At 49.9% G+C, this 27,551-nt stretch overlaps 1 protein-coding gene across 1 annotated transcript; it reads right to left on the reverse strand.

Annotated features, from left to right (window-relative positions):
- Nucleotides 1-656: 656 nt before the first annotated feature.
- LOC133353233 (collagen alpha-1(XXII) chain-like) lies at nucleotides 657-26,932 on the reverse strand. Its single transcript, XM_061569318.1, has 14 exons — nucleotides 26,741-26,932; nucleotides 19,693-19,818; nucleotides 17,921-18,154; nucleotides 16,774-17,000; nucleotides 15,945-16,115; nucleotides 14,911-15,136; nucleotides 13,069-13,192; nucleotides 9,894-10,281; nucleotides 8,454-8,531; nucleotides 4,813-4,824; nucleotides 3,928-4,053; nucleotides 2,050-2,103; nucleotides 1,103-1,156; nucleotides 657-683 (listed from the first exon to the last, which is right to left on the reverse strand). Exons 2-14 carry the CDS (start codon nucleotides 19,790-19,792, stop codon nucleotides 657-659), a joined length of 1,821 nt encoding a protein of 606 aa, XP_061425302.1. The 5' UTR covers nucleotides 19,793-19,818; nucleotides 26,741-26,932.
- Nucleotides 26,933-27,551: the final 619 nt, after the last annotated feature.

Consider the following 27,551-nt stretch of genomic DNA (forward strand, 5'->3'; position numbering starts at 1 on the left):
ATCAATGAACCAAGTAGTCTTCTTCCTATGGGGTGTGAGGCTACAGCCAATAAAAAGCGAGCAAAGTCTGCTACTGATGAATAGCACAAGATACAAAAAAATTGTACCAGTCTTATTGCTATAAAAAAAAAAAACTTGGATGCTTCCCAGATTTTTTGATTGATCCAAATTTATTGGATGATTCTCAAAATGAATTAGTTGTTTCGATTTAAAGCTTTCGTGACTGCAGGGATTCATCTTCTTGGTTCTTCGGTAAAGTCACGGTAAAGTCACGTAGAAGGGAAGTAATAAAATAATAAAAATAAAACATAATAAAATAAAATATTTAATTTTATTATGTTTCATTTTATTATGTTTTATTTTTTATTATTTTATTACTTCCCTTCTACGTGACTTTACCGAAAGAACCAATAAGATGAATTAGTTGTTCCGAACTGATCTGAAATACTGTGATGTCATAGGAAGTGACATCACTTTTGCCTTCTTTCCTGTCGAAAGTGCCGTTTCTCAAAGTAATTTCTACGAAACGCGAACTTTACTTTTGCTTAAATCATCAAAATGTAAACAAGTTTACATTGCATTCGTTTTGATTTTAAAGAATTTTTAGGTAAAAATGGTCAAATGTCTTTTGCTTAATATAAAATGTATTAAAACGATTACAGTGTGTGCATGAGCAATGCAGCCTATTCACATGTATCACATGTTAATCCCCAAAATGTAACACAATTCCAAAAGACCTCAAAAATAAAATTGAATAAACTTGATCTTAAAATTAATTGCAAGCATACACAAAGTGTTGCCTTTACGCATTTGCAAGCTTCACTTTCAAACAATATTTTATTCCCATCAAAAGAGGCTCAAATAAAGAAGAGAGGCATTAGGGTCGTTGGCCTGCAGCGTACATAACGCCGGATTGCGACTCGTCCTTGCTCGGTGATCATCAGCAAGGCACGATCACTCGCGTGCACACCTCGGGCGATGAGAATGAACGAGCAAATGCGGGGGGGGGGGGGGGGTGGGGGAGGGATTTGTGTCCAGTGGGAACACAGGGCACACAAAGACGACTGAACACACGGGCGAAGCCAAGGAGGAAGCAACTTGCCGTGAGGCCACCGTCCCCGGTTCTCCCCCGGGCTCCTTTAAAGCCTCGGTATCCCTGCGGGAGAGACAGAGAGACAGAGAGAGAGAGATTAAAGAGAGACGAAAAAAAAGCGATATAAATAAATACCAGGGAATATAATTAAAATATGTACCGAAAAAAAAATCACTCATTTCACTCCTTAAATTAAATTCTGCCCATTTTCGCGAGTCATCAAGAGCTGGCATATATATAAAACCCAAACACATTTGCATAAATTATCACAAAACTGTCCAACGGCCCAGAAATAAATGAAATCCCAGTTCAGAGAGGTGATTATGCAGATTTTCATTGCCCCTCATTACTAAACATGAGGTTGATGGAACCATTAAGAGTCATGTACCTTGAACAAAATTATTTAACTTTTAGTTGTATTAAACTTGTATCGCCAAATTATTTAAAAGCACCACCATTACCTTCAGTAATAAATTTGGTGTGAGAGCATTCAACAGAACCCGCTTCTGTCTACGTTTCTTTAACGTCCCATTAACGAAACAGAGTTGGGATGTTCACCCCGCACCAGAGCCTCTAAACCTGGCTCTGTACCAAACCCCAACTATTACAACCGGCCCCTGTGACGTCCAGATTGCCATAATCCAGTTGTCAAACCGCCATCCGCACGCGAATAAAATGACTTGTGTTCCCCAGGTGCCTCTGTGGAGCGGACCCGAGTTGGATTCCAGGCCACGGCTAAATTCGGCGGCGAGGTGATAGCCTAAACCGGTCCTGCCTCCTCCCCACCACACCTCTTTACCAGCCCTACACTGACCAGCATGGTCAAGTATGGTGATATATATCCCATTCTGCTCAAGATGTTCTCTGGCACGGGTGTGTGTCGCACGCAAGGGCTCTCCGCAAGAGCGCTGAATGGATTCGTCGCTTCGGGGCACGACGCTGGTTGCTGTGCTTACCGCTCGACCTTGCTTCCCGGGGAATCCAGATTCTCCCTTGTTGCCTTTTGGACCCTGGTTTCAAAGTAAAAAAAAAACATGAAACAAATGGTGAAATATGCGAACGGCACAAGGGTGCAAAGCCTGCTGCTAAAACGATGACGACAACAGGAACAAGAAGAGCACACTAGTGTCGTCATCACATCTACCCCTCTATTTCAGGAACGTAACAGGATGATTTCTCCACAAATCTGGCTGTCGCCTGATGAAGCTGGTTGTAGTTACTGGCAACACATGGTACTCAGATTGCTAATGTTGTGACTTTGCTCTCCAACACACCGGTGTGCTGTACTAGTGACGAATTGGCACGTTCTGTTTACGTGACAAACCTTACTAATTGGTTGTGTCGGGTGGTGGCGGGTTTAACGACACATTTATATATTTACGCGATCTAACCCCCCCCAAAAAACACCTGTATCATGGATGTAATAGATGTGTTTGTTAATCTTGTGATGCTCAGAGCCGTTGAGTATCAAGCAAAACAACATTTTGTAAATGAGAGCAAAGGCGAGTTGAATATCTCCCACGGGACACGCTGCACACGAACTGCATGCCAATGAGGTGACAAGATGACACTGAAGGCACACGCGTTTTTACCGCTCGAAGGCTGGTAGTGACGACGACGACGAGCGAGATCATATTTTCCCTTTGGTTTGAATTATTTTAAATCCGGCCCAAAGCTTGCGCAAGAAAACAACCGTAGGTAAACATTCGTCTGTGGAAATGGACTCTGTGTAGGTCGGTGTGTGTGTGGCCAGCTAGTCGACCCATGCCCCTTGGGGAGCGGTGGTGTAGCGGTTAGTGCGCTGCGATACGAACCTGGCGACCCGGGTTCGATTTCCGCTCACGGCCAACACCATTGACAATTATCTGAACCTGTCCCGGGCCTCCCCTAGGTTGACTCAGCCTCAAATGAGTTGCCCCTGTGTGGTGTGTAAACATCACCACTAGGGAGACAAAGGCGGCCGGGCGTGGTGTTGGCCACCCACCCCCTTTTGTGCCGTCTCGGCCTTCACAGGTGCTACTCACTAACACCACTTGCCCCAACAATTTTTTAAGGCTATACGGGGAGGATCTTTGCCTTTGCGTGTGATCAGCCAGTCAACCCATGCCACCTGGGTCTGTCCCGTGACCTCTTGCCAACGAGCCTTCGACACGTCACGTGGCCTCGAAGCGCACCTAGCCTGGCACAAGCGCCGTGGTGACGTCACCGCGGCGAATGGCGGCTATTGTTGTTGTTGTGCGGTGCTTGGGCCTCGACTAATTGTTGAATGAGCCACGTGGCGCGGTCGGTAAGTATCAGCACTGGGAAGAAAAAGGCGAATGTGGGTGGTGCCCTTCACCGTTATCCAGTCGGACATGGGACAGCGTTGTGTGTGCAATATGTGTGTACTATGTGTGTACTGTGCGTCGGTACTGTGTGTGTGTGCTACTCGCGCAGTTTCACTTTGCGTGCTCTTTGTTCGGAACGCATCTACTACTACGACTACCACATAGAGCGAGATGTCAACCTGTGTACGCATGGCTAAAACAGCGCATTTCACATCCGTCCTAAAATTGCTACCTCTAAACTACAACAGACTGGGGGACGCAATCTGGAAACAAGAATATCTCACACGGTGCATTATAATTATTATGGTTATTACTACGCAACCGACAACAACAAAAAACCCAGGACTTTTCGCGTCGCAATGAGCCGTCCCTAGGCTTTCCTAGGGATGCCTACACCACATGAAGAGGGCGATCTAGGGAACACATTTTTTGTTTGTTACAGCTGGCAATACCGCTCATTCCGATGCGTGTGATCGCGTGCGTGTGTGTGATTGCGCGTGCGAATGCCTTTGTCCCAGGAAACCCAGGCTGTCCAAGGCGTCCGATCCGGCACGTGCAAGGCTCGGCTGCCGGCGCGGGCTGCGGCGACGGGAGCGGCGGTGGCGTCGGAACCACGAGGACCCGCGGGGCGCACTGGAGGGGGGGGGGGGGGTAACGAAGCGGGCGTCGTGAGAGAGCTCAAACCAAGCGTGAAGAAGAAGGCAGCGCCTCACGATGGCGGGGTTGGAGAACCACTTCAAGATGGCAATAGCAATCTGTGCGGTGGTGCGTGCGCGTGTGCATTAGAAAAGTCTCATCAGGCATGTAGATGATCAATCGGTAATAATTATATGAGAGAAATTAATCTGTTTACACAGAAAAGATCTCGCCAGACTCTCAGTAATTATTTCCGAAACTTTTACTGGATTTGAAGAGTGTGACAAAATATTTGTTTGTTGATGCATGCATTTTGACACTTTTCGTTTATTAAAATTATTAATGATATAAATAAAACGCTGCTTTGGGATAATTACTTTTTAATCAACTCCCCGTGCGAGTATTACTGTGCGTGGGAGCCGACTACTGGGCGGCACAAATTAAACTCAGCGCACGGACAAAAGAAAATCAAACAACCGCTTAACGCATGCGTCGAGCGACGATAACAACAGCAGCAACAACAGAAAACACAACACTCGAAGTGATTTTCACGTGCGCTGAATCGCTTCGGGTTTTTTTTAAAACGCAGGTCAAGCCTCAATAAGCCTCACACACTTGTGTGAGAGTTGAACACGGGTTGCCGTGTCGTTGGGATGGTCCCTGCCAACGCTAGCCGCGTACAAATTGTGGATGCTCACGCGTGTGCGTGCGCGTGTCCGTGTGTGTGCAGGAGAGGGCACGAGATGCGCAACTTACCCTGGTGTCAATCTGAAACGGAGACACACGGGACAACAATAAAAAAAAATACAAATTAACAAAAAGATCAGCAACGGATATTTTTTTTGGTTCTTTCACTGTTGCGCGCGCGACAATTATTATTTAACAATTATTATTATAATTGCTGCAGTCACGAAAGCTTCAAATCAAGTTTTAATTAGTATTCTTTTATCCGCGTCCTCAAGCGAGAACGCCTGCCTGCAGCCCAAAGGACGTGACACGGCTGAGGGTGCACGACTCCAGCCCCCGACCGACTACGACACCCCCACAGAGATCCGACGGAATTTCCACGATTCTACAACGTGACGATTCCATTCTAGATTTGTTCTCTTCATTTTTGTTAATACCAGTGAGTCAAGTTTTCACGCGTTGTAGGCTATCGCGACCAGTATATCCGTAATAGATATTTTTTTTTGGGGGGGGGGGGGGTTAGATCGATAAATGCTGTGTCGTTAAACCCACCACCACCACCCGACACAGCCAATTAATAGGGTTAGTCGCGTAAAACTAGTTCAGCAACACCGGCGTGTTGGAGAGTAAACCTACGACATAACTAAAATGTAGAGCCCTCTAGCGGCTACCGGGGGTCCCGTGAACAAGTGGCATGCAACGAGTGAGAATAGAACGTCACGTGATTTAAAGCTTTCGTGACCGCAGGAATTCATACTCTTGGGTCTGTCGGTAAAGTCGCGTTAATAAAAACAAATAATAGATCGTCTTCACCTGAAGACGATTGCTTGTGCTGCGATCGAAACGTCGTGAGCTATTATTTTTTATTTACTTGACTTGAACAAAAGACCCAAGAGTATGAGCAACGTCACGTGTTTCAGGTTAAAATGTGTTCCCACACTCCAGTCCTCGCGACCCACGGCCACGCTACGTTTTCCCCCTCCGCTGACCAATTTACTCTCTCCATTCAAATACAAATTTCACTCAATGCACGCACCACGCGCCCGATGTTTGTTCAGCGCGTCCGACGTGATGCGCTAGGGCAATTGCCGCCGTCCGCGTTTGACGGAGCACATTCGCACACGAAGATCGAAAATCTTTGCGCGCGCGCGTGCTCCGCGTGACGCACGTAGAGTCGATTGCCTAGTGCGTCACGTGGGCCGTTTTCATCAATCATCAGGCGTGTGCAGCGTGCAACGAGTTAATTTGTACTGTGTTTGAAAGGGAGGTCAATTGGTAAAGGGGAGTAAATGTTGGAAAGTGGAAACGCCTGATGACCTAATGGATGTATCATGGCTGGAAAGGTGGATTTCAATCAATGAATCTCCACGTGGTTACACGACTGCTCAATTCCTGTTTGTCTCATTTTGGACCGCATCATGTCTGAATATCTTTGTTTGTTGATCACACTTTGCACAGTGGTTGTCCACGCCTTAACCTACATAGTGACGTGGCCAAATTATTTGCATTAATCGCTAAGTAATAAAATTTCACTCGCATCTATCGGGAGCGCGACATTTGTAACCGATACATCAACGCATTGCCACGTGCTCGGTGGAATCAACGGTCGTCTGTGTTTGCACGAATCATCATCGAGTCTCACAAGCGCCGCCGCCACCTCGGAGGTACACAAAACCCGGGACGAGTGACGGAAAGAAAAAAAGAATTCCTCGCAAGGGCAAACGAGGGGAAAAGTGCACGAAAATAAATTGTCTTGAGTAGCGCGTTATATTACGCAACTGACAAATGCCAGAACTTGCAATGTCCCACACTACCGATTAGCACGGCTGGTGCGAAAAAAGTTCAACATATATACGTGCATACTTCCCGGGAAGACTTGCAGACTTCGCAGAAGAGCTACCTCCTCAATAAAAAAGGTCAATTCTGGGAAAACCAGAACGGGTGGCAACCCCACTTCTTACCGGCACAGGGATAATGCTCGTATCGTGAAAATAATAATTGCTTTTTAAAGAATCGACTAATCGATGCACGGTTACATTCATATGCAGAGCTAACCCAATGCAGACGTTTCGCTGTTAATTGCATCCAGCATCATCGGGCAATTCGCCAGACGTACTCAAATTGTAAATGTTGTGGTTTCACGCTTCAACACACCGGTGGGCTAAAGCAGTGAACTATTTGTCTTTTGTCAACGTAACACTTTTTTACTGATTGGCCGTGTCGGGTGGTGGAGGGTTACGACACATTTATAAATAACGCGATCTAAACCCAAAAACGTTGATTATGAATAATATTGGTCGCGAAAGCCTGCTACGTGTTAAACGGGGGGGGGGGAGTATTCACTGCTGTTGCTAAACCAAGATGACGAACCCGAATCTGGGCCAACGCACGAGTGAACCTCGTCTATCGGGGAGGCCAACTTCACACAGCGGGGAGGGTGCCAGGCAGCTGCCAATGGGACCGTGGGATTCATTAAGGGGGGAGTCGGAGAGAGGGCAAGCTGGGACCTACTGCGGACGTGAACTTTGGATTCTTAAGACGGGGTGCTTCAAAAAAATGTTAACACTTATATCGGACTTTATATTATTTTATTATTTTTATTTTTATTATTTTATTACTTCCCTTCGACGTGACTTTACCGAAAGAACCAAGAAGATAATACACTGTAACGTGATAACAAATGTAAATGTTAATAGCTTTAAAAAGTTCAAAGAGTCTCCACTTGTTCGCCAACATTGTCAACACGTGCCTGGAATCTTCTCCAGGTGGTCTCCAGAGCTCGGAGGCAGCACATTTATCGTGGCGTTGTTGCAAATTCTCAGAAGTGTTCACATTTTTCCATCTAAAGCAGTGGGTTGACGTGGGGCCCGAGTATTGTTATTGATGTCGAGTCGGAGAAGTGAGTACGCACGTGTGCGTGTTCAACTCCTCGCGTTGTCTTACAATAAAAGGGTTGCCCCTAAGTGAGTAGGGGGGTTGAGCCCAAACCACCAGCCCTCTCCCCTGCCCCAAGGGCACCTGGCCTCGGGGTTTTCTGTCCGCCGAACATCTATAACCCCCCCCCTACCCTCTCCCACGTCGCTCGTGCTCATGTGCGCGTTGAACTTCTTTCACGCCGTACGTAGCCAAGGGGCTGTCCGTAAATGACGTCACGCGATTTTGGACGATTTTTGACCCTCCCCCCCCCCTTGTCACACGACGGCACAAAAAGTCAGACCCCTCCCCCTCAAATATGACGTCACAAAGCTCTGCCCTCCCCCCATAAAAAATATAAAACATGCTTCAAATCGCTTTAAACTATTGTCATTGTAGTGCGTATTTAATGTGCCGCTGCACTCTGATGTTGTAGGAGAAAACATTTATTAAAAAAGTCAATTTAATTAAGCAGAACGTGTTGTCTATATTTATTTAAAGTTGCGCATTTTGATGTGACGTCACATTTCTCAACTCCCCCCTCGTCACACATCGTCACACATCGTCACAAATGTCTGACCCCCATCCCCCTCTAGGTGCGTGACGTCATTTATGGACGGCCCCCAACCGTGCTAATCGGAGGTGCGGGTGGGAAGGACGGCAAACTGAACGGTGCTTTGTCCCCCGGCCTCTTGTTGAATCAAAACAATAATTATCACGACTACAACAAAAGCAGCTCCTGCCGTGCCGCCCTTCCAAGTTGGTCGACGGCGGTTCCAGCGGCGGTGCTGACTCACCACGTTCGGCAGCTCGCAGCAGACCTCCAGCGAGGCCCTCTCGGGATCGCAGTACACCTGCAGCTGCTGCACGTCGATCTACAGCCAGGCACGGTCGGACACGCGATCGGGCATCAGGTCGCAAAACCAGACGACGTCGCAACTTCATCGGTGCGCAGATATTTTTTGTTGACGCTGAGCTGTGAAGCTATTTTTTTTGTTTCCCCCCCGAAGGATGTCCAATAGGGGGCACGGGGTCAGACCGTTACAACGACAAACAATACAAAAACACGACAAAAGCTAAAAGTATAGGAAAGGTAAGCAAATCTATAAAAAAAAAGAAAAATACATTTATTTAATTTTTAATTTTTATTTTATAAAAAAAACATTTATTTTATTTTTCATTTTTTAAAAACTTTTATTATTTTTTACCTACGTGATTTTACCGAAAGAACCAAAGAGCATGGATCCTTGCAGTTACGAAAACTTCAAATCTAGAATGTAAGCAAATCACTGAACCACCTCTGTCGCCCAGTCCTCCGCTGTGCTCCTCAATCAGCCCAACCATGCGGCCACCAGACCTCTGCCCGTACCTCCTTTCACTTACCCTCCTCATCCATGCCCAGCCGTAGCACCTATCTATCTTGCCACGTTACGCCTGTGCCCTATACCTGCCGCTGTCTCTCATCCACTTTGCACCCCTCTGTCACCTTCATTCATGATCACACTCCACCTTATTCCTCCTTCACTACCCCTTGCGACATCACGTGGCTCCATTCCCAGCCCCTGTCTCTCCATCCCTTCCGTCACCTACCTCTACCTCACTGACAGACGCTCCACCCAACCCCACCCGTTGCTCCCCTTTTGCCCCAATTGTCTACCGCCGTCAGTTTGCGTTGTACAGCGCCCTAGAAAGGGCGTTGATACATTCTAAATAGAATAAAATGTCGATTCTAAATGTGGAAGGAAAAACTGGAGGACCAGGAAAAAAATCCACACGAACACGGGCAGAGAGAGACATGCAAACTCCAAATATACATCAGGCATCAGGGTCAGGATCGAACCCACGACCTCCTGCATACCATGTGAGATAGTTAACATCTCACCACCATGGCACCCCATATATGAAAGCAGTCACAGTGGCAGTGGTGCCAGCTGCCGTTGCTGCATCGAGGCCTCCTGAACAGTTTAGCTGGGACACTGGCGAGCAGGTCTCGGGGTTGGCTGTCAAAACTCAGCCAGTAAGGCCCCATTGAGCTCAAGCAGCTCTTTAAACATGGACGGCCACAGCCCAAGAGGCGCGGGTGGTGGCAGCAGTCACCACGGGACATCATTGCGGGCTGGCAATGTTCAAGCTAACCATCGCAAAACCAACAATCGTTGAGATTTTTCCCCTCCGTGTAGCTGTCGAGCCAATCGGCCTGAACCCCGACCGACGTGCCGGCGGGGCGCGCGACGAACCGGAACGGTCGACCCGTCAGCCCGGCGCGCAACGACGGTGGTGCCGCCTTCAACGACCGCCTCGTCCCTTGCTTCGGACACGTCGGACGCGCCGGCGGCGCGGCAGTCCACGAGCAGCGCCACCCGGCCGTGGCGCGACGACAGCGCCAGCTTGTGCCACTCGCCGTCGAAGAGCGCGTCCAGCTGGCCGAAGGTGTGCCTCCCCGAGCGGCGCGACGAGAACTCGACGGAACGCGAGGGGCCGTCGACGAGCAGCGAGGCCTGCTCCTCGCCGTCGGGCGAACGCGCCGACCACAGGCTCCAGGGCGCCTCCGAGTTGATCGCGATGGGCAGACGCAGCGTGGCCACCAGGGCGAACTCGTTGGGCAGCCCGAACGGGTGGAGGGACCTGAATCGAGCGGTCAGATGAAGCGACGATGATGGAACCGGCGCTTTAGCGATAGGTTCCACGGCCACCTTCCTCACGGCCACTGGGAAGATGACCCCCCCCTCCCTCCGCCCGGCTGCGCCTGGGATTCCCATTGGGTGCCTTGATCAGGGTAACAGCCAGCAGCAGTAGAAGCTGGGCGATAGGAGAAGTGTCACGTGCCAAACATCATCACCAATGTTCAATTTATGGTGAAGTTGGCATTGGCGGTCGGGGATGTGACATAATGAACTAATTTCTCTGTTGTGATGTTTTTTTGTTGTTGTTCGTGCCGTTTCTTCTTTGTTGTTTAAACTAACATTTCTGATGGGTTTTAATTTGCTAGGTAGTTGCTATACGTAGGATGTGACCATTGTATATAATTAATGTACGGCGTTGTGGGATACAATTAGCATGAATGACGCTCTCTATAGTTAAATTATTAATTTTGTTATCATAAATATGTTGAGTTTTTGTTTTATTTGTGATTGTTGCCCCATGACTAAGCGAGTATAAATAATTGCGGGACCTTTTTTGCCAGTATCAACAATGACGAAAAACAAGAATAGTCTTTACCCTATATTCATATTCTTAGGTTTTTTTCGGTAAAGTCACGTAGGTAAAAAAAATCTAGATTAATAAAAGTAAAATAAAAATAAAATAAAAATCACGACGTTTCGGACGGCAACACAAGCTTCCGTCTTCAGGTAGGAACTTTACCCTGTCTGGCAACAGAACAGGACAGGTGTTAAAATGTTCCAACACCAAGTAGACACACCTCTTGCAAGGCATCAAGTCTGCACCAACTGCGCCACGCACTTGTGGCAAAATAAACCATGCCAACAAACGTGCTCTGATAACACTGGTCCACACACTTTTTCTGGCATAAGGTATTCCAACGGTTTTATAACACTGGTCAACACACGTTTTCTGGTATAAGGTATTCCAACGGTTTTAAGGATAATTTTGGGGTGCCGATTCCAAATCTGGCAGTTTTTATCTATCACATCAGGTTTTTTTTGAGATATCAAATATTGCATTTTCAATAAAAACTGCAGAAGAAAAATATTAAATAAATGTGGATATCTACATAAAATTATATTATAAACACACTATCCTGAAAATACAGCACCATATTTTAACACTAAAGCAGTCACTGACTCGCAACAACTTGCAATCATAAGTGACAGAGTTAATTTCGGGTAAAATCAATGAAAATGGGGTATGCCGATAGCATAAAGATGAGATGTGATAGAGAAAATCTGAGATCAGATTTGGAATCAGCACCCTGAAATTAGTCAGCTGCAAAAGTCCAGGCCAGAAAAAAAGTTTTTTTTTTGTTGACCAGTGTAATATATGCGTTGCCTCTGAAACTGATTGGCCTACACCAGAGACATCCTTCTTCATGGCCATGTCTCACCACCAGTGTCAGACCACAATTTCTACCGGTGTCGCCTTCGAGACAAAGCGGTCGCGACGCCACTAAGGTCCACGACCGAAGACGAAGAAAACTGAGGTATTTCAACTCTGGGCAGCGTCAACCTTCACCGTGAAGGCATTCGTTGGGCCTCGTTGAGAGTGACTTTCGTGAGCGCTTCCTCGCAATCAAAGATGGAATAGGAAGGGCGGGCGGCAGGGCCAGCGAGAGACAGAGGAGGGCTATTACCCCCACGTAGCCACCCGGGCCTTGAGGTGCCGGGGATGAGAAATAATCTCTTCTGGCCCATTGCAAGCGTGGGCCGGCCAGGGCACGGCACTGCTTTTCGGCATTCGTCAAAATGTAGTGTTTGTGAAAGGATTCTGGGTGCCCGCACGCTCCAGGTAACGAACGACCGGTTAGGGCGTGTGCGTTCAACGATTAGGGCAGTCGCAAATATTTAAGTCTGAAAGCAGATGGCGGCTGGAAATTGCGCTAGGCGTAGGAGGAGGGATTTTGTGACATTCATCTTGAGGCGGCTATTTCGAGAGGCCAAGTGGGGGGTCAATTAAAGAGGCAAATGTTACGGCACACACCTGCGCGCCTGATTCCAGGCCTGACAACAGTTGTGGGATGACACATTGATGCCAAATACAGGGCACGACCGGAGAAAAATCCACATGACCACGGGGAGAACATGCAAACTCCAAATATACAGGCAATCAGGGTCGGGATCAAATCCGTGACCTCTTGCATACCAGGCGAGGGAGTTAACATTTCGTCACCGTGGCGCCCCAAACCGCCGGCGACGCGCAAAAGACGCGGCAGAAATGGTCCACAGCCTGATTCCCAAAGCAAGATTTTCGGCTGCCTGCACCCAAAGTGAGCACTGACCAAACGTGACCATTAACACCTCAGCCGAGCCTCGAGATTTCAGAGAGAAGCCGAACCGTTGCAAGGCACGGCAGGTTGAGATTGACCGCGATCGTCTTCGTCCTCATCGTCCGTCGTCCACGTCGTCATAACGATGCCTTCCCCCTTCGCCGCTAAAGCCGCAAAAAATATTTCGCGTCGGCACGGCGGGTGAAGGACATTCGTCAGGGCGGTGGGGGGGGGTGGGGTTAAAAGGCAAAGGCTCGGCCCTGCGACCACTTGCTCAGGCACTGCTGGCAGAAGGGGCCGGCTCCCAAGTAAGACGGAGCTCCTCTCTCGGGCGGGGTTATTTGACCTTGCGTTGGTGCGGACTGGTGACCGGAGGTTGTGGGGGACGGGGGTCAGAGGGGAGAAACGGGGGGTGGGGGGGGGGTAGCTGGGGGTGAGTGCGGGCGGGCGAGCGAGCGAGCGGCACGTACACGGTGTCCTTGATGAGGCTGGCGGAAGCGTCGAGGTGGAACGCGGGATGATCCGAGGAGCTTCCTTCCACCGACGTCACTCCAGGAGCCGTCGCCAGACCGAACTCCTTCACCAGGTCGGTCCCTGGGGCGTTAAGATGTTGGAAGAAAGAAAAAAAGAAGAAACGAAGCAACAAAGTGAACGCTAAATCAGGTGCCGAAGTAGAGCGATGTACTACGGGTGCCTTTCAATAAGCCAGAAGGCTTTCAATAGATCTACAAGGTCGGTAAAAAAATTGTGCAGTGGTTGGGACATGACCCTGTAATCGAACTCAGGTCACCGGGTTCATAGCACGGTGAGCTGACCAATGAGCCGCCTCGATTATTGAGCTCGCGATACACGTCTTGGATCGGAGCACGTAAGAGTCGAGTGCTTTTTATTTTATGCATTCCCTCCACTAGAGGCACGAACATTTGCAACGATGTTAAACAAAATAAAAATGAATCAACTCCTCAATGCCGTTGAGAGAGGCGCTTACATATGTAGAGGAGTAGTGGAGAGTGGTGGCGTCGTGTGCGCTGTCAGGTGCGGTGACCTCACGGGACGTGGGGTCGCACGCGCTGGGCAGTGCACGCGACATCACCCCTCCGAGGGTATATAAGGGAGACCCCGTAACGTAAGCGGGGTCACTATAGGAACGGGGATAGTAAACAGGGTGAAGAGGGAACCAGGGATAGTGAGAGGGATCAAATAGGGAGTCTGGGGAGAAGCCGGTGGTAGCCGAAGAGGTGCTTCTCTCTCCGGTCGGTGGAGTCGGCAGACTCCACGATCCGACACGAGAGAGAGACCGGAGCTAGCCGGCAGGGACCCAGACTCAGAGTAGGACCCCTAGCCCCTGGGAGTTGTGTACCCTGTGTAGTTTTGACCAAGAGTAATAAACCCTGGCGGAAGCCCCTAACTTACCTCCGTCTCCGAGTACGTCCGTCGGTAACTTCTCTACACATATTTGCAGTTTGCTTATTCGTGAAGTGCTTGAATGGTAATTTGACACGGGAGCCTACAACGATTTGTTACTTCTCAAATAGACCGAGACGTGCACGATTTAATGAATCGCCCTTCATTTGCATACATTTACATCAACCAATTCACTAAAAGTGTTCAACTTCACTCCGAGGCATGCGGGGCTTCAAAAGCCAAAAAATTCAACTTTGTCATCGCGATTTAGACCAAACCCCCTCCCGCCCCTCCCCCCCGCCACCACACACACACCCTCATTAAAACGCGGCCCTCATTAACGGCACACATTTGCCCATCAGCTCATTAATAAAGACGTTTGGCTATTTAAATATGCATTAAGGGCCAGCTTGGCGAGCACTCACGCTGCGTGCGTGCTTGAGGATAATGATGGGGACAGGTCCTTAATCCCGGGGCTTCACGTCGCCTGCGCACTGCTGGGGCTTCGCAATGTTTGCCCACTTCCTTCGCGGAAATGCAATTAATAATAATTACCACTATTATTATTATTATCATTTGAAATGCTCGCTCGCAAAAAGCCTCGTCAGGAAGTATCTTCCGTCGGGAGATTTTGCCCCGACGACTCCGTTGGAAGCGGGCGATCTTCGTTTAGCGTCGGTGCCGCGCGTCGCTCGGCGCGGCGTCCGACGTTTTGCTCCCGCGTCCCGGGGCCTTCTTCAGTAACTGCGACGTTTTTAACCGATGGAATATGCCCCTCTGACCCTGTGCGGTATCTCACGACGGCGCTCGCATTTAGGCGCCGCGTAAATCCACGCGTGATTGCGTTTCACTCGCATCGGGCGCACGCGCGCGCACTGCGGCGTCGGCGTCGTCGGCGCGGGTCTCACCGGGCACGCCGTCGCGTCCCGTCGCACCCAGGCACGAGAGGCCCTCGCAGATCTTGCGCACGATCTGCACGTGCAGCTTGGAGAGCAGGTCGAAGTCGTCCACGTGGTGCATGTAGGCGCTGGACGGCTTCGACGCGATCGCGTCCAGCTCCGACACGTCCACGCTGTCCGTGACGCCAAGGGCGAACACCAGGATGCCGTCCTCGTGCGCCGCACGCGCCGAGTCCTGGACGCGCACGCGTGAACACAGCGGCAGATGTCGGCCGGCCGGGTGAACCTGTTCACCAAGCGACGAGGAATTTGTAGTGGCGGACGAGTGGCTGTGAAGTCGAGCGGGCGAATTAGTGTCGGCGAGGCGGAATCAGAATCATCGTGACATTTATCCTCGAGGAATCCGATGAGCTACGAAACTTTTTTTCACAAATGCGCAGTCGTGCGGGCGAGTACCGGAATTAAGGCGAGTGACGAGCGGGTGAGCGCAGGTCAGTGAACATGGCTGCCGTGGTCACCAGAGCCAAGACCATCGGTCTCATTATCCCACAACGACATCCAAAAAGCTTCTACAGGGGCTAACGAACGGCTGATTCGCCTCGACATTCACTTTATTTAAATTTTTACATTTTTTATTGTTATTAAATTTTCCATCTACGTTACTTTACCGAAAGAACCATAGATTAAGAATATTCACACGGCTAACGTTGCTAAACTTGACCTTGCCATACAAAAGTGGAGGAAGATGGTGATTGGGTGATTCCGGGCAACGAGCGATCGTGGGCTGAGACTTGCAACTCGCGAGCGAGCGGACGAGTAGCGGGACAATTGGCTGAGGGTGGACGAGCGAGCGTGGGCGAGCGTGGTGGCGGTGGCGGCGGTGGCAGTGACGGTGGTGACGGCGGTGGTGGTGGTGGCGGTGGCGGTGGTGGCGGTGGTGGTGGCGGTGATGGTGGTGGCGGTGGCAGTGGCGGTGGTGGTGGTGGCGGTGGTGGTGGTGGCAGTGATGGTGGCAGCGGTGGTGGTGGTGGGTCGCGCTATACCTTGACGTCATCGGCGGAGCGGCCGTCCGTCATGACGATGGCCACGCGGCGCACGCCGAGGCCCTTGGGTCGCGCCCCCTCCTCGGGGCTGAAGCTCTTCTCGGTCATGTGGCTCAGCGCCTTGCCCGTCACGGTGCCCTCCTCCATGTAGCTCATGCGCATCACGGCCGCCTGTGCGGCGGCGACAGCCATTCATTCAATTTGACACGCAGACTCTCATCGGGTAACGGTCAACGACGTTCACGGTCGTCGTCGACACCGTCGGACACGGTCCACCCACTGCTGGACTAAGGCCTCCCTAACCCCCCCTCCCCTAACCCCCCCTCCCCTAAACTCCCCTCCCCTAACCCCCTCTCCCCTTACCCCAAACCAAAGCTACCGCCACCTCTCGCGGCGATCCTGCGATGAAACGATCCTTCGAGGACCAGCGCACGCGGGAGAATTCATCGCTCCGTCTCCCATCGCGGCGGCCGTGATTTCAGGAGCACTCCCCCCCCCCCGCCTTTGGCTGCTCCCCCCCCGGTCACGAGTGTCGACCGCCGGCCACAGCTCCTCCCAGTGATGCGTGGCCGCCCCCCTTATTGTTCTTGCGACAATAGTTTCCCGTTACGAAAAAAGCCCCCTCCCCAAACACCCCGTTTATTTACCTAGGGGATAGAGACAATCATAAAAAATCCTCCCCCAGAATTGGCATCTCTCCACCACCCCCCCCCCCCAACGTCCCTGCCCGAGCGACGCAGCGGGCCCCAGCAGTGTGGGGGGCAAGCGAGTGAGCGAGTGAGTGAGTGAATGAGCGAGCGAGTGAGCGAGCGAGTGAGTGCGTGCGCACCTTGACAGCCTCCTTGGAGTCGTACTCGCCCAGCGTGAACTCGGTGCGCACGCGGCTGCTGTACTGCACGACGGCGACGCGGGTCGCGCTGGGCCCCACGCTGAACGAGTCGACGAGGGCGTTGACGAAGTGCTTCACCTTGACGAAGTTGTGCGCGAGCACGCTGCGCGAGCCGTCCAGCACGAACACCAGGTCCATCGGGGTCGCGCGGCACAGATCGTGCGAGGCTGTGGAATGACGAAGACCGCGACAATGAAGACGACGGTGACAAAGTTGCAGCCGCGTCACCGCCGGCGCGCACCAGGCATGGCACGGCGAACGCGACCCGTCGATGCTGGCAGCGGTGGCAGCGGTGCGAGCTAGAATTTTGTTCCGGCGGAGAAGCTCCCAAACTTTTTAAACTAAATTGTAAAGATGTTTTTTTTACTGAACCAGGTGAGGTCCACTGAACTGTGTAGCTCTTTTTCAGCAGCGACATGGCCACAAATGATAGCTCAACGAAGTGGCGTTCATAGCAGCCGAATAATTCTGAGCGCATGTTTTATAAATGTGGAGGGAAAACCCGGAGGATGCAGTGAAAAATCCACGCGACCACGGGGAGAGAGCACACGCAAACTCCAAATATACAGGAGGCGTCAGGGTCGGGATCGAACCTACGATCTCCTGTACACCAGGCGAGACAGATAACATCTTGCCACAGCGGCGACCCTGTTTTAAACAGGGTTGTGCATTTATGTTGCAAAATGTAACATTCAATGTATTTTCTCCAGTAATTATTCATACAATACCAATTGTCTGGATCTCAAGGGATGGGGGAGGGGCGCAGAGCGGGAGGGAAGTGGTGGGAGAATTGCCCCCACCTCGGATTCACAGTGGCCATGGTGGTGTCCACAATCGTGGTGGTGGTACTAATTTGAGGCTGAGTCGACCTAGGGGAGGCCCAGGACCGGAAAATCACCGCCGTTATTGGTCGTCAGCGGGAATTAAACTTAGGTCGTCGGGTTCGTAGTGCATTTATTTTAACTGATTCAACAAAACAAATGTGAAACTCGTTCTTAATCATCAACCCTCGCCACTCAGTCGCCCGCTCGCTCGCTCGCCCGCTTGCCCACTCGCTCGCTCGCTCACTCGCCCACTTGTCGCTCACCCCCGAGCATGGCCTCGGCGTCCTCCAGGTACGCGGCACTGTCGTCCTCGCCGCTCTCGAACCACAAGTGCAGCGGCGGTGGCGAGAGCGTGGCGACGGGTGGAATGGTGGGCAGGACGCTCTCCGGCGGAGGCTCGGGGGTCGGGCCGCTCTCCCCCGAGGTCGCCCAGGGGTCACGCCCCTGTGACGATCGCGGCTCCGGCTCGCCCTCCTGCCCGATGTTCCAGTACTCGTCTGTTTGCAGATATTTGCCACATCCTGGAGGAGCTCAGTACCAACCCGGTCGGGGGGGCGGGCGCGCCGTGGATGTGAAAGCGGTGATGGCGCGCTACCCCCCCGGCGCGCATGGGATGACGACAATGTGTGGTATGTGGTTCGGAACGTTGGACCAAACGTTTTGGCCAATGCTTGTCTAACGGTTCCAAGTTGACTATGATGGCAGTTGTAGGGCAATCATCGGTTAGGGTTATTATTATTATGATGCTTGTTTTGTTTACCAGAAAGTTGTATGCATTAGGGGGAGAGATGACGCTGTGTGTGTGTAATCTCAATTGAGTAATTAGCAGCCATTTAATAATTAGCAGCAATTGAGTAATTAGCAGGTTGTTTAATATATGGAACCCTTTTTGCCAGAATGAAGATGAGGCTTGAAGGACAGGGTACAGCCGATGCATTTTTTCAGCATCACGATGTTTGGCCAATATCAGCTCTGTCGTATGTTTTCTTTGTTACATCGATAAATCTACGAGTAAACCAGAGAACCCGGAGGACACCCGTACAAAAGCGGGGGGCATTCAAACACCACGCAGAAAGCCACCACAGTCGCTAAATTGAACCCAGGCTCTCGTTGCTGTGAGGTACACGGTTTACCGCTGCGCCACCCTGTCACCCAATGCGTTCACGGTAAGCCGGTGTCCATCACTAATTTTCAGATTGGGGGGGTGGGGGGGGGCACTTTCGCCGAAAAGACATCATCAGCGTGAGGGCCGCCACACGTTTGAAAGCACTGTCGGGGTTTAATTCTAGATTTGAAGCTTTCGTGACTGCAAGGATTCATACTCTTAGTTCTTTCGGTAAAGTCACGTGGGTACGTGACTTCACCGAAAGAACTAAGAGTATATTGTCGGGGTTTGACAGCAGCACGACGATGATGATAACGATGGGGGGCGTTTTCACCATTTGTGTATTGTCGGGGAGGGGGGCGTATGTCAGGGCCCGCGCTAAAGGCCACCCGAGGCCTCCAATAGCCCGCGGGTCTTGCAGTGCAGAACAACCGCTGTAGGCAAACAGTGGCGGAGCAAGGACTGGGGGTGGCAGCCCCAGGCGTCCTTGGCACACGGGGTGCTGCCCGCACGTCCAACCAAATTCTCGGAAACAAAACAACAAGTGGCAGTTGGTGGTTCAACACAGTATATAATTGGCGACGTTTTTTGCCAATGGCCCCTTTTCATGGCACACACAGAGAGAGGTGAAAGAAACAAGAGTGGATAATAAGAGTTTGAAAATGCACTTGTAAACACTGCGATGCCTGGTAATAATACAATTATTAGCATTGTACATTCCTGATAAAAATATGTTTTTTATCTGGCCTGCTGTTTGTTGCTGACCACTTTGCGTTTTAGGCTAAAGCTCAGCAACCACGATGAACAAAAACGGAACATACGTCAACCGGAAAATCCGCGACAGCCTCGCCGGGTCTCAGGAGCTACGCAGGGGTTGAGCCTGGACGGCTCATCGGATGGGCTAAGAAGCGGCACAGACGCAGCACTCACCTGACGTGAAGGGGTCGCCCTGCGCCAACGCCGGGCCCGGCAAGAGGCTCGCCATCACCAGCGCCGCCAGCGCCACCGCACTCACCGTGCCGAACTTCATCTCCAGCCGTTGGGTCGCGAGCGCCACTGCGTGCACAGACCACCGACCGCGGCGTGAGGGTTCCCCGCGCTAGCGGAGGCCACGGCGGGGGGCGGGGGGCAGGCCAGCTGTTCTGATCCGGAGATCGTCAACGCCAAATTGCGTGAGCACGCCGATTTTCGATTCTAAAGCGGTTCAGCAAAAGTGGTTAAAATTCGATTGTGCACCGAGTAAGATGCCCCATTGCCTGGAACATCATCGGGTAACCTTGGAGGTAGGGGTGGGTGGCATTTGATTAACTGGCCACATTTCTGCTGGCGAAACGCGGAAAGTTGCCATCTGTCCCGAGTGCTGCTGTTCTAACGAGAGACAGAATCAGCTCCCGAGTGGGAGACCGAGAGCAGAGAAGGGAAGCAGAAAGGAGAGAGCGGAAGAGATGGCAGCAGCAGCAGCGAGGGCGCATCATCAGAGCTAGGAGGCCACGACTAGACTGGGGCAGCTGGGGAAAGGAGGAGATGGGAGAGAATGGGAGAGAGATGTTTGCCCAGGAGTAGGATCCCAAAGGATGGCAACAACAGTAACAACAAAAACAACATCATCATACTGCTGGAAAACTTTGGTCCAGAGGGTCCATGGGCTGTCGGCACTTCCGTTTCTTGTGTCTATAACTCTCCCCCGTCTCAGAATGAATTTTATTATTCCAGACAAAATATGCTCTGTACGCTTCTTAACCTGTCCTCCCGCGCCCGTTTCGACTGCGCTATCCATTGCAATGCCAGTTAATGATTGCTTCTCTTGCTCAAACGTTCGTATCAACTCGGTTACCCCGCTGGGCCTGGATTTTGTTTTTAGTTAGATGAGCCACCTTCACTGCGCCTGTAATTACCTTCGCCCTCCCCTTGGCGACGTTGAAACATCACTTGGGTCGCAATGGTAACAGTGGCAGATATGGGGGCGGTGGGGGGGGGTGAAGCAGTAGGAGAGATTTCTACCTCCCCCCTCTGCCCCCCCTCCGCTCCATTTGACTCCCACCTTGAGGCCCCCAAACCTTGGCATTTTATTGATATTCACCGGAAAAATACATTCGATCAGAATCACTATGTGTAGTTTTACTGGAGGAATCCAATGAGCTAAGAAGGTCAGTCTAACACGTAAATAGGCTTTCGCGGCCAATATTATTCACAGCAGAGGTTGTTGTTGGGTTAGAATCGCGTAATTATGAATGTGTCGTTTGACCCGCCACCACCCGACACAGCCTGTTGGTAAGGTTTGTCACGTAACAAATCAACACAACTCTGGAAAAAAGCGCCCGATGATACCGCGTGTAATTAGCAGCGAAACATCGTACTACTCATATTGTAAACGTTGTGTATTTACTCTCCAACACATCCGTGGGCTGAAGCAGTAACTAATTGTCAGGTTTTGTTTTACGTGGCAAGCTTTACTAATTGCGTGTGTCAGGTGGTGAGGGGTTAACGACGCATTTATATTTACGCGATCTGACCTAAAATAATCTTTATGATGTCCAGTAGGGGTGCAAAGCATCGGGAAAGTAAACAAATCAGTTAGAAAACATCGAAATAACACTAAACTATATATTTTTATTTGACCACGTAGGGCCCACGGAACTATGCGCTTCATTTTCAAAAGCGACCTGGCCACAAATGGAACCTCATCGAAGTGGCTTATCATTTGTAGGAAGCAAAATAATCTAAACTGATGTTTTTTAAATGTATAGGGGAAAAACCGGAGGACCTGAAGAAAAAAAATCCACGCGACCACGGTGAGAGAGACACGCAAACTCCAAAGACACAGGCGTCAGGGTCGGGATCGAACCCCCGACCTCCTGCATACCAGGCGAGGAAGATGACATCTAACCACCGTAGGACCTCTTAATTAAATAAATAAACAGTGTGAGTTGAAATGGAATGCTTTTTCTTAAAATTATTATTGTAGGGCCTTGTTTAAAAATACTTGAAATTGTTAGAAAGCCACCCCTCTCCCCAACCTCAAACTCTGATCGGGAATTGACTTAATCATTTAATACTTTTCCATTTATGCACAATCGTAGATTTAAAAAGAGAGCCTTGTTTGTTGAAAAAAAAATTAAGATACATTTTTTTTAAATCCCCAAATCCACAACCGCAAACGATTACTTCATGAGATCCGCCACCTGTGCATTACATGGCTAAGCCGCTAATTGGCGGGCGGGCGGACAGATCAAGTGTTCGTCGCCAAGTTTCAGCGGGCACGAGCGGAGGTGAGAAGAGAGGCAACGCCAGACAACCGGCGGCGCAAGCGCCAGAGCTCTCTGCCACGGGGGTGACAATTCACAAAGGTTAATTCCGAAATCGGAGCGCGACACGGAGAGTATTCCTCGTACCGTTTTTTTTTCATTCGGCGCGTAATCAGCGTTAAACGTCAATTCAATTTTAAAGCCTCGATTGATTTTTTTTAAATAATATTAATAAAAAATAATTACGATCAAATGTGTGCAAGGAGTGACATCGCTAACACGTGTCTTTGCGTGACACGGGCATTGCGATGAATGATCTTAATGCGTCGTTTCGATTTTTAATTGAGTGCGTAGCGATACAGAAAAATATTATAAGCCCGTTAATAATTTAATGACTTTTTTTTCTCCCCGCCGTTCACCTCACCACCAGGTTACGCGCTTGACACACGCCGGCAGCAATAACAGCGGTAATGGATAACGTATAGAATATCCTTGCATCAGACTCGATTCACGTATTCATATAATTTTGTGAGAATATATTTATATCATTGCTTCACACTTATGATTCACTCCACATTCGCGCCTTTTCACATTTTCGCACTTAATTAATTCCCCTCCCACCCCCAACTATTCTTTCAGGGTTAGAATCTAGTTTTCTTTTCCCCCATTTTTATCCCTTCAATCTGGAGAGCTAAAATGAAGTCCAACTGCTCCATCTGACGACATTCGGTGCCTCTGACATGAGCAAGTGCCAAAACGGCGACAGAGAGACCGCAACTGCTCATCAACCCGTTCATTCAGTGCAAGGTCTTTGACTTTGTCGCACGGCCGATGGTCCCGCTTCGCCAATTTGCCCCACGGCTATCTTGCGCACCTGGCCTACGCTTGAGCAGGTGTACGCGAGCCAAGGCACGGTCGCCAGTGTTGCTTAATAGCAACCACGATGGCCTATTTAGACCGATGCGGTGCGCGAGGGGGGTGGTGTGGCCAGCACCACGCCTAGGCCGCCTTTGTCTCCCCAGAGCTGATGTTTTTACGCACCACACCAGCGTAAAACTGGAGGCAATCGAGGGGAGGCTCGGGACAGGTGTAGACACCGCTCGCCACTGATGTTTAGCCGTGGCCTGGAATTGAACTCAAGTTTGCTGGGTTTACGGTGCAGTGGCGGTAAGCACCGTGCAACCATGGCGCTTACTGCCACGGATGTGGGGGGGGGGGGTATAACAAAAACGCTGGTCACCCAAACCCTGGACCTAGTGGCTCTTGCCTGAGAACGATCTGTTACGAGTGTGTGGATGCTTTCAGATCAGGTCATGTATAGCGTGACACCTCCAGCACACTGCTCACGTGTGTCTGGGGTCAAAGGCCAACAACTCTTGAACCCTTATTTAGACTTTGAGCTGCAGTGAACCAATGATCATGCCGATTACTAATGTCCGATATGGCTGTTGTTCACAATTGCACCGAAATAAAAAATACATTTTAACGCATCATACAAATTCAGGATGCTGGTAAATTCCAACACGAACAAGACGGTGTGAAACGGCCCCAATAAAAGTATTGCTTTCTTGATGTAATACGTGAAGCGAACTGGGGTATTTGCATGATGTTGCCAACCTCCGCCTTGCAATGGCTCTGCGGATGCTTTGTGACCTTTCCATATCCACAGATTGTGCAGCTTGGCCTATGACCAAATCACCCTGAACGCACCCAATCTCACTCGATCTTGGAAGCTAAGCGGCAAAGTCCGCGAGCATGGCTGGTGCTTGCGACGGAGTAATGCCTGGTAATGCCAGGCGTTGCAAGCTGGGGTCTGCGAGGTGGCCAGCAGTTGGCATCAAACTAAACGGATTCGTGAATCCGACTGCATGGAATGTTAATAGCCCCGCCTCGTGTGCTCAGAAGTCCAACCCACACACCAAGCCAAACGCGAATTAAAGGAATTGGCCAAACATTGCAGTGTCGTGGCACTCTCCTGGAAAATAAAGTCTTGAGACAAGGTGAGGCTTGGCTGGTTTAAATAAATGGAACGATTGTTACCACGCTTTTTGTTTTGGTGAAATTTCTCAAGTTGTTGATTTTGTTTTGCTTGGTAGTGGTTAGGTTTTCATTTGCTTGGTGTGTTTGTTTGGTTTCTTTCGCACCGTACGTAGCCAACCACGTATATGGGATTTTGTCCTTATATATAATTAATGGACAGCGTCGTTGCACAACGGTGCTGAGATGTTAACTACCTCGCCAGGTGTACAGGAGGTCGTGAGTTTAATTCTGATCCTGACACTTGCATATTTGGAGTTTGCATGTGTCTCTCGTGGTAGTGTGGATTTTTCTCTCGTTTTTCCCTCCACATTCAGAATCAACTTTCATTTAGAGTATCTGGCTGCTATACATTTCCATGCTTTAAGCCACTTCTTTGAGCTATCACTTGTGGCCAGGTCGCTTTTGAAAAATAGCTATGCAGCTGAGTGGGCCTTAACTGGTGAAATAAAATAATAGTCACGCTTTACAAAATTAAAGTATTATTTCGATTTAAAGCTTTTGTGACTGCAGGGATTAATCTTCTTGGTTCTTTCGGTAAAGTCACGTAAAAGGGAGACAGACCTGGTCTTCACCTGAGGACGGCTGCTTGCGTTGTGGCCGAAACGTCGTGAGAATTATTTTATTATGTTTTATTTTTATTATTTTATTACTTCCCTTCTACGTGACTTTACCGAAAGAACCAAGAAGATAAAGTATTATTATTATCATCATGGGAAATTTACATCCATGGTGGCTTTTTAAACTTTTTCCAGGGGCGCCCGTCATTTGCAAGGTCACGCGCTGGTCTCATTTTTCGCGAATTGTTGAGACATTTACCATCGAGCAACCAAAATATTCCCACCCTCTCCCCCCACCCCGCTGTCGCCCGAGAAATGCTCCACTCTCTCTATTCCGTAAATCGTGCACGGCGGAAATAAGCAAACACACGAAACGGCGCATTCAGTTTTATACGTGCAAAAGAAAGGGATATTGTCCGCAAGTAATGGGACGTTCGCAAAGTACGAGCGTGAAAACGTCGCAGCAGCGGGCAACAACGAAAAAGCCAACGGCGTTCAACGCAAATTTTGTTCCAAGTTGTTTTGGTAATGAATCGTTGGTCAACTTGTATGCGGCTGGGAATTAAATAGTGTTGTGTCGTTTAACTAAAACAAAGTTGGCTAATTAAGTCAAACTGCCTTTTGAGTAACATGAGAAGCTGGCTGTGTGTTACGAGACTCGCTGCAGAGGGAACTGCTGTAGCTTTTTTTAACATGGCCACACAAATCTCCGGATTTTTGACTCATTTATCTACATCGATTGATCTTTTAAAGACATTCTGTTAGGTTCGCATTGCTGGTGAAATTATCCCTGTGATCGTGACAGCCGTGTCACCTAATTGTTACATTTACAAAGTTTATTCTGGCCAAACTCAAGATAACTTGAGTGCAGCTTAGCTTTCTTTAACACTCACAAAGGAATCTGCTTCTATAGCGCCATAGACTGCTGTGATACGTTATGTTAGTAAGCACCTATTAAAGACGCAGTGTTATTACACCCCATACCGCGCTCAACTTAACTTGTCTCCCATTGGCAATGTCAATCGCTCCACTCTAGCAGGTAATAATTCTTGGCCAAGTTGACCTATGAGAGGTCCTGACCGGATTTGATTAGCATTAACCACTTTCTAAATTAAATTAAATAATTTATTTTATTTTATTTCACCAGGTAAGGCCTCACTGAGCTATGTAGCTCTTTTTCAGAAGAGACCTGAAAATCACAAATGATAGCTCAACAAAAGTGGATTATCATCAAGTGGAAATTTATAGCAGCCAACACTCTAAGCGCACGTTGATTCTAAATGTGGAGGGATAAACGGACCATGGGAAGAACACGCAAACAATGCAAACTCCAAATATACAGGCGTCAGGGTTGGGATCAAACCCACGAACTCTTGTATACGAGGCAAGGCAGGTAATATTTCACCACCGGGGCACCAGAAATTGAACCCGGGTTAACAGGATCGTAGCGCACACACACACAGACACTTGTTACTCGATGTTGATGTCAACCACACCACAACTAAACCAGGTACTCATGTTAAACCGAGTCAACCTTGAATAAGTCTATACCAGCCTCAGGTACTAACTTCCACCAGCATTGTGCACTGCCAGGACTTGATCCAGGGGCACCAAGATCGCTAGCAGAGCAGCATTAACGTGCGACAGGTCCAAACCAACTTTCGTACCAACGACCACCAGCAGTCCATCCTAGCCATCAAAGACGGTCATTGCTCTTCCTTCCGATAGTAGGAAGCCACTGGAGCTATGCACTTTAAAATCATCACCTAGATTGAAAAACGAATTTCGTTAGAACTGATGATTGTGTTTAGTTTGTTGTCCTGCCCGCACACCTCCAATCAACACAGTTGGCTGCTTAAAGTGTGAAAGAAGTTCAACATACATGCATACATTCATCGTACACGGTCGGGCATGGAGCCTGGCTCACAAGCATCGTAGCGCAACATCGTTAACGTGGGAAACATCCGTCCCATGCTCGGACACCAATCGCCCACCGGCGCCGCGCAATCGCCAGGGGGTTGAACAGCGTGGGTCCGCCAGAACCGCGGCGTACACGAGCGATACACGAACGCGAGCACGTGACCCTGCACAGCGGTCGGCACGAAAGTCGGCGACTGCGGGACAGGTGACGCTCACCTGCGATCCGGGGGTCGTGGGGTCTCGGTCGGGCGTCGTCAGCGCGCGAAGCCCGAGGCCGGGTGCCTATGTGAGCGACTCTCGGACCGCGTCGCGAACTCGCGAAGCCCCGGTAAGTGGCGGAGCAGGCGGACGCGACGACGGCGAGAGCGAGCACGGCCAGCGAGAGAGCGAGAGGAGAGGTGACGGTGGCTTGGGGGGCGGAGTGGGGGGGGGGGGGGACCCGTGGGTGGCAGGGAAAAGGGGCCCACCTCGTCACCCTGAGAAATAGCGGTCCCAGGAGACCAGACGCCCGGCGTGATTGGCTCGGCTGGAGATTTCGCACCCAGGCGCGATCGTCCGCAAATTCCAGAGTTACGGTCAGAACCCCGTACTGTACTGGAGGGAATGGGAAAAAAAGAACACTCGATAGATTAAACACTCAAAAGTAGAGGAGAAAAATACGAAAGCCATTATTAATTCAATTTTGGGCCCACACCACGTGACAAATGTATCTGGCACGAGCCACAATTAGAGGCGAATATAATAATCTGTCAACAAACAATGCTCTCTCTGTCTTCACATACATATTCCCTTGACGACACCGCCCTCACTCGCCAAACTAGCGAGGCAAAAACTGACTCCAACACGCGTTGAGTCACCGAGTAACAGCGAGCACGGGACAGCGAGGGATAAGATTGCTTAAGTGCTTTTTTATATTAATTGCCGTATTTCTGTGGACTGCTCGAGGCGTGGAACCTATAGATCCGAGTTTTATTAACTGTCGGCAACACGTGTCAAACTGGGATTTTATATGTAAATATATTATATT

Source organism: Lethenteron reissneri, chromosome 43 (genome assembly GCF_015708825.2).
Source record: "Lethenteron reissneri isolate LAM-NWPU_2019-01 chromosome 43, ASM1570882v1, whole genome shotgun sequence".
Taxonomy (NCBI): Eukaryota; Metazoa; Chordata; class Hyperoartia; order Petromyzontiformes; family Petromyzontidae; genus Lethenteron; species Lethenteron reissneri.

Bases quoted from the DNA above. Each gene is read 5' to 3' on its own strand.
- LOC133353233 (XM_061569318.1), bottom strand. From the start codon at position 19,792: ATGAAGTTCGGCACGGTGAGTGCGGTGGCGCTGGCGGCGCTGGTGATG. The intron at 13,193-14,910 runs GTGAGACCCGCG...TTAACGCCCCAG, and splicing joins GGGACGCGACGGCGTGCCCG to GGACCGACCTGGTGAAGGAG. The intron at 8,532-9,893 runs GTTCGTCGCGCG...GCCTGGCTGTAG, and splicing joins CTGACGGGTCGACCGTTCCG to ATCGACGTGCAGCAGCTGCA.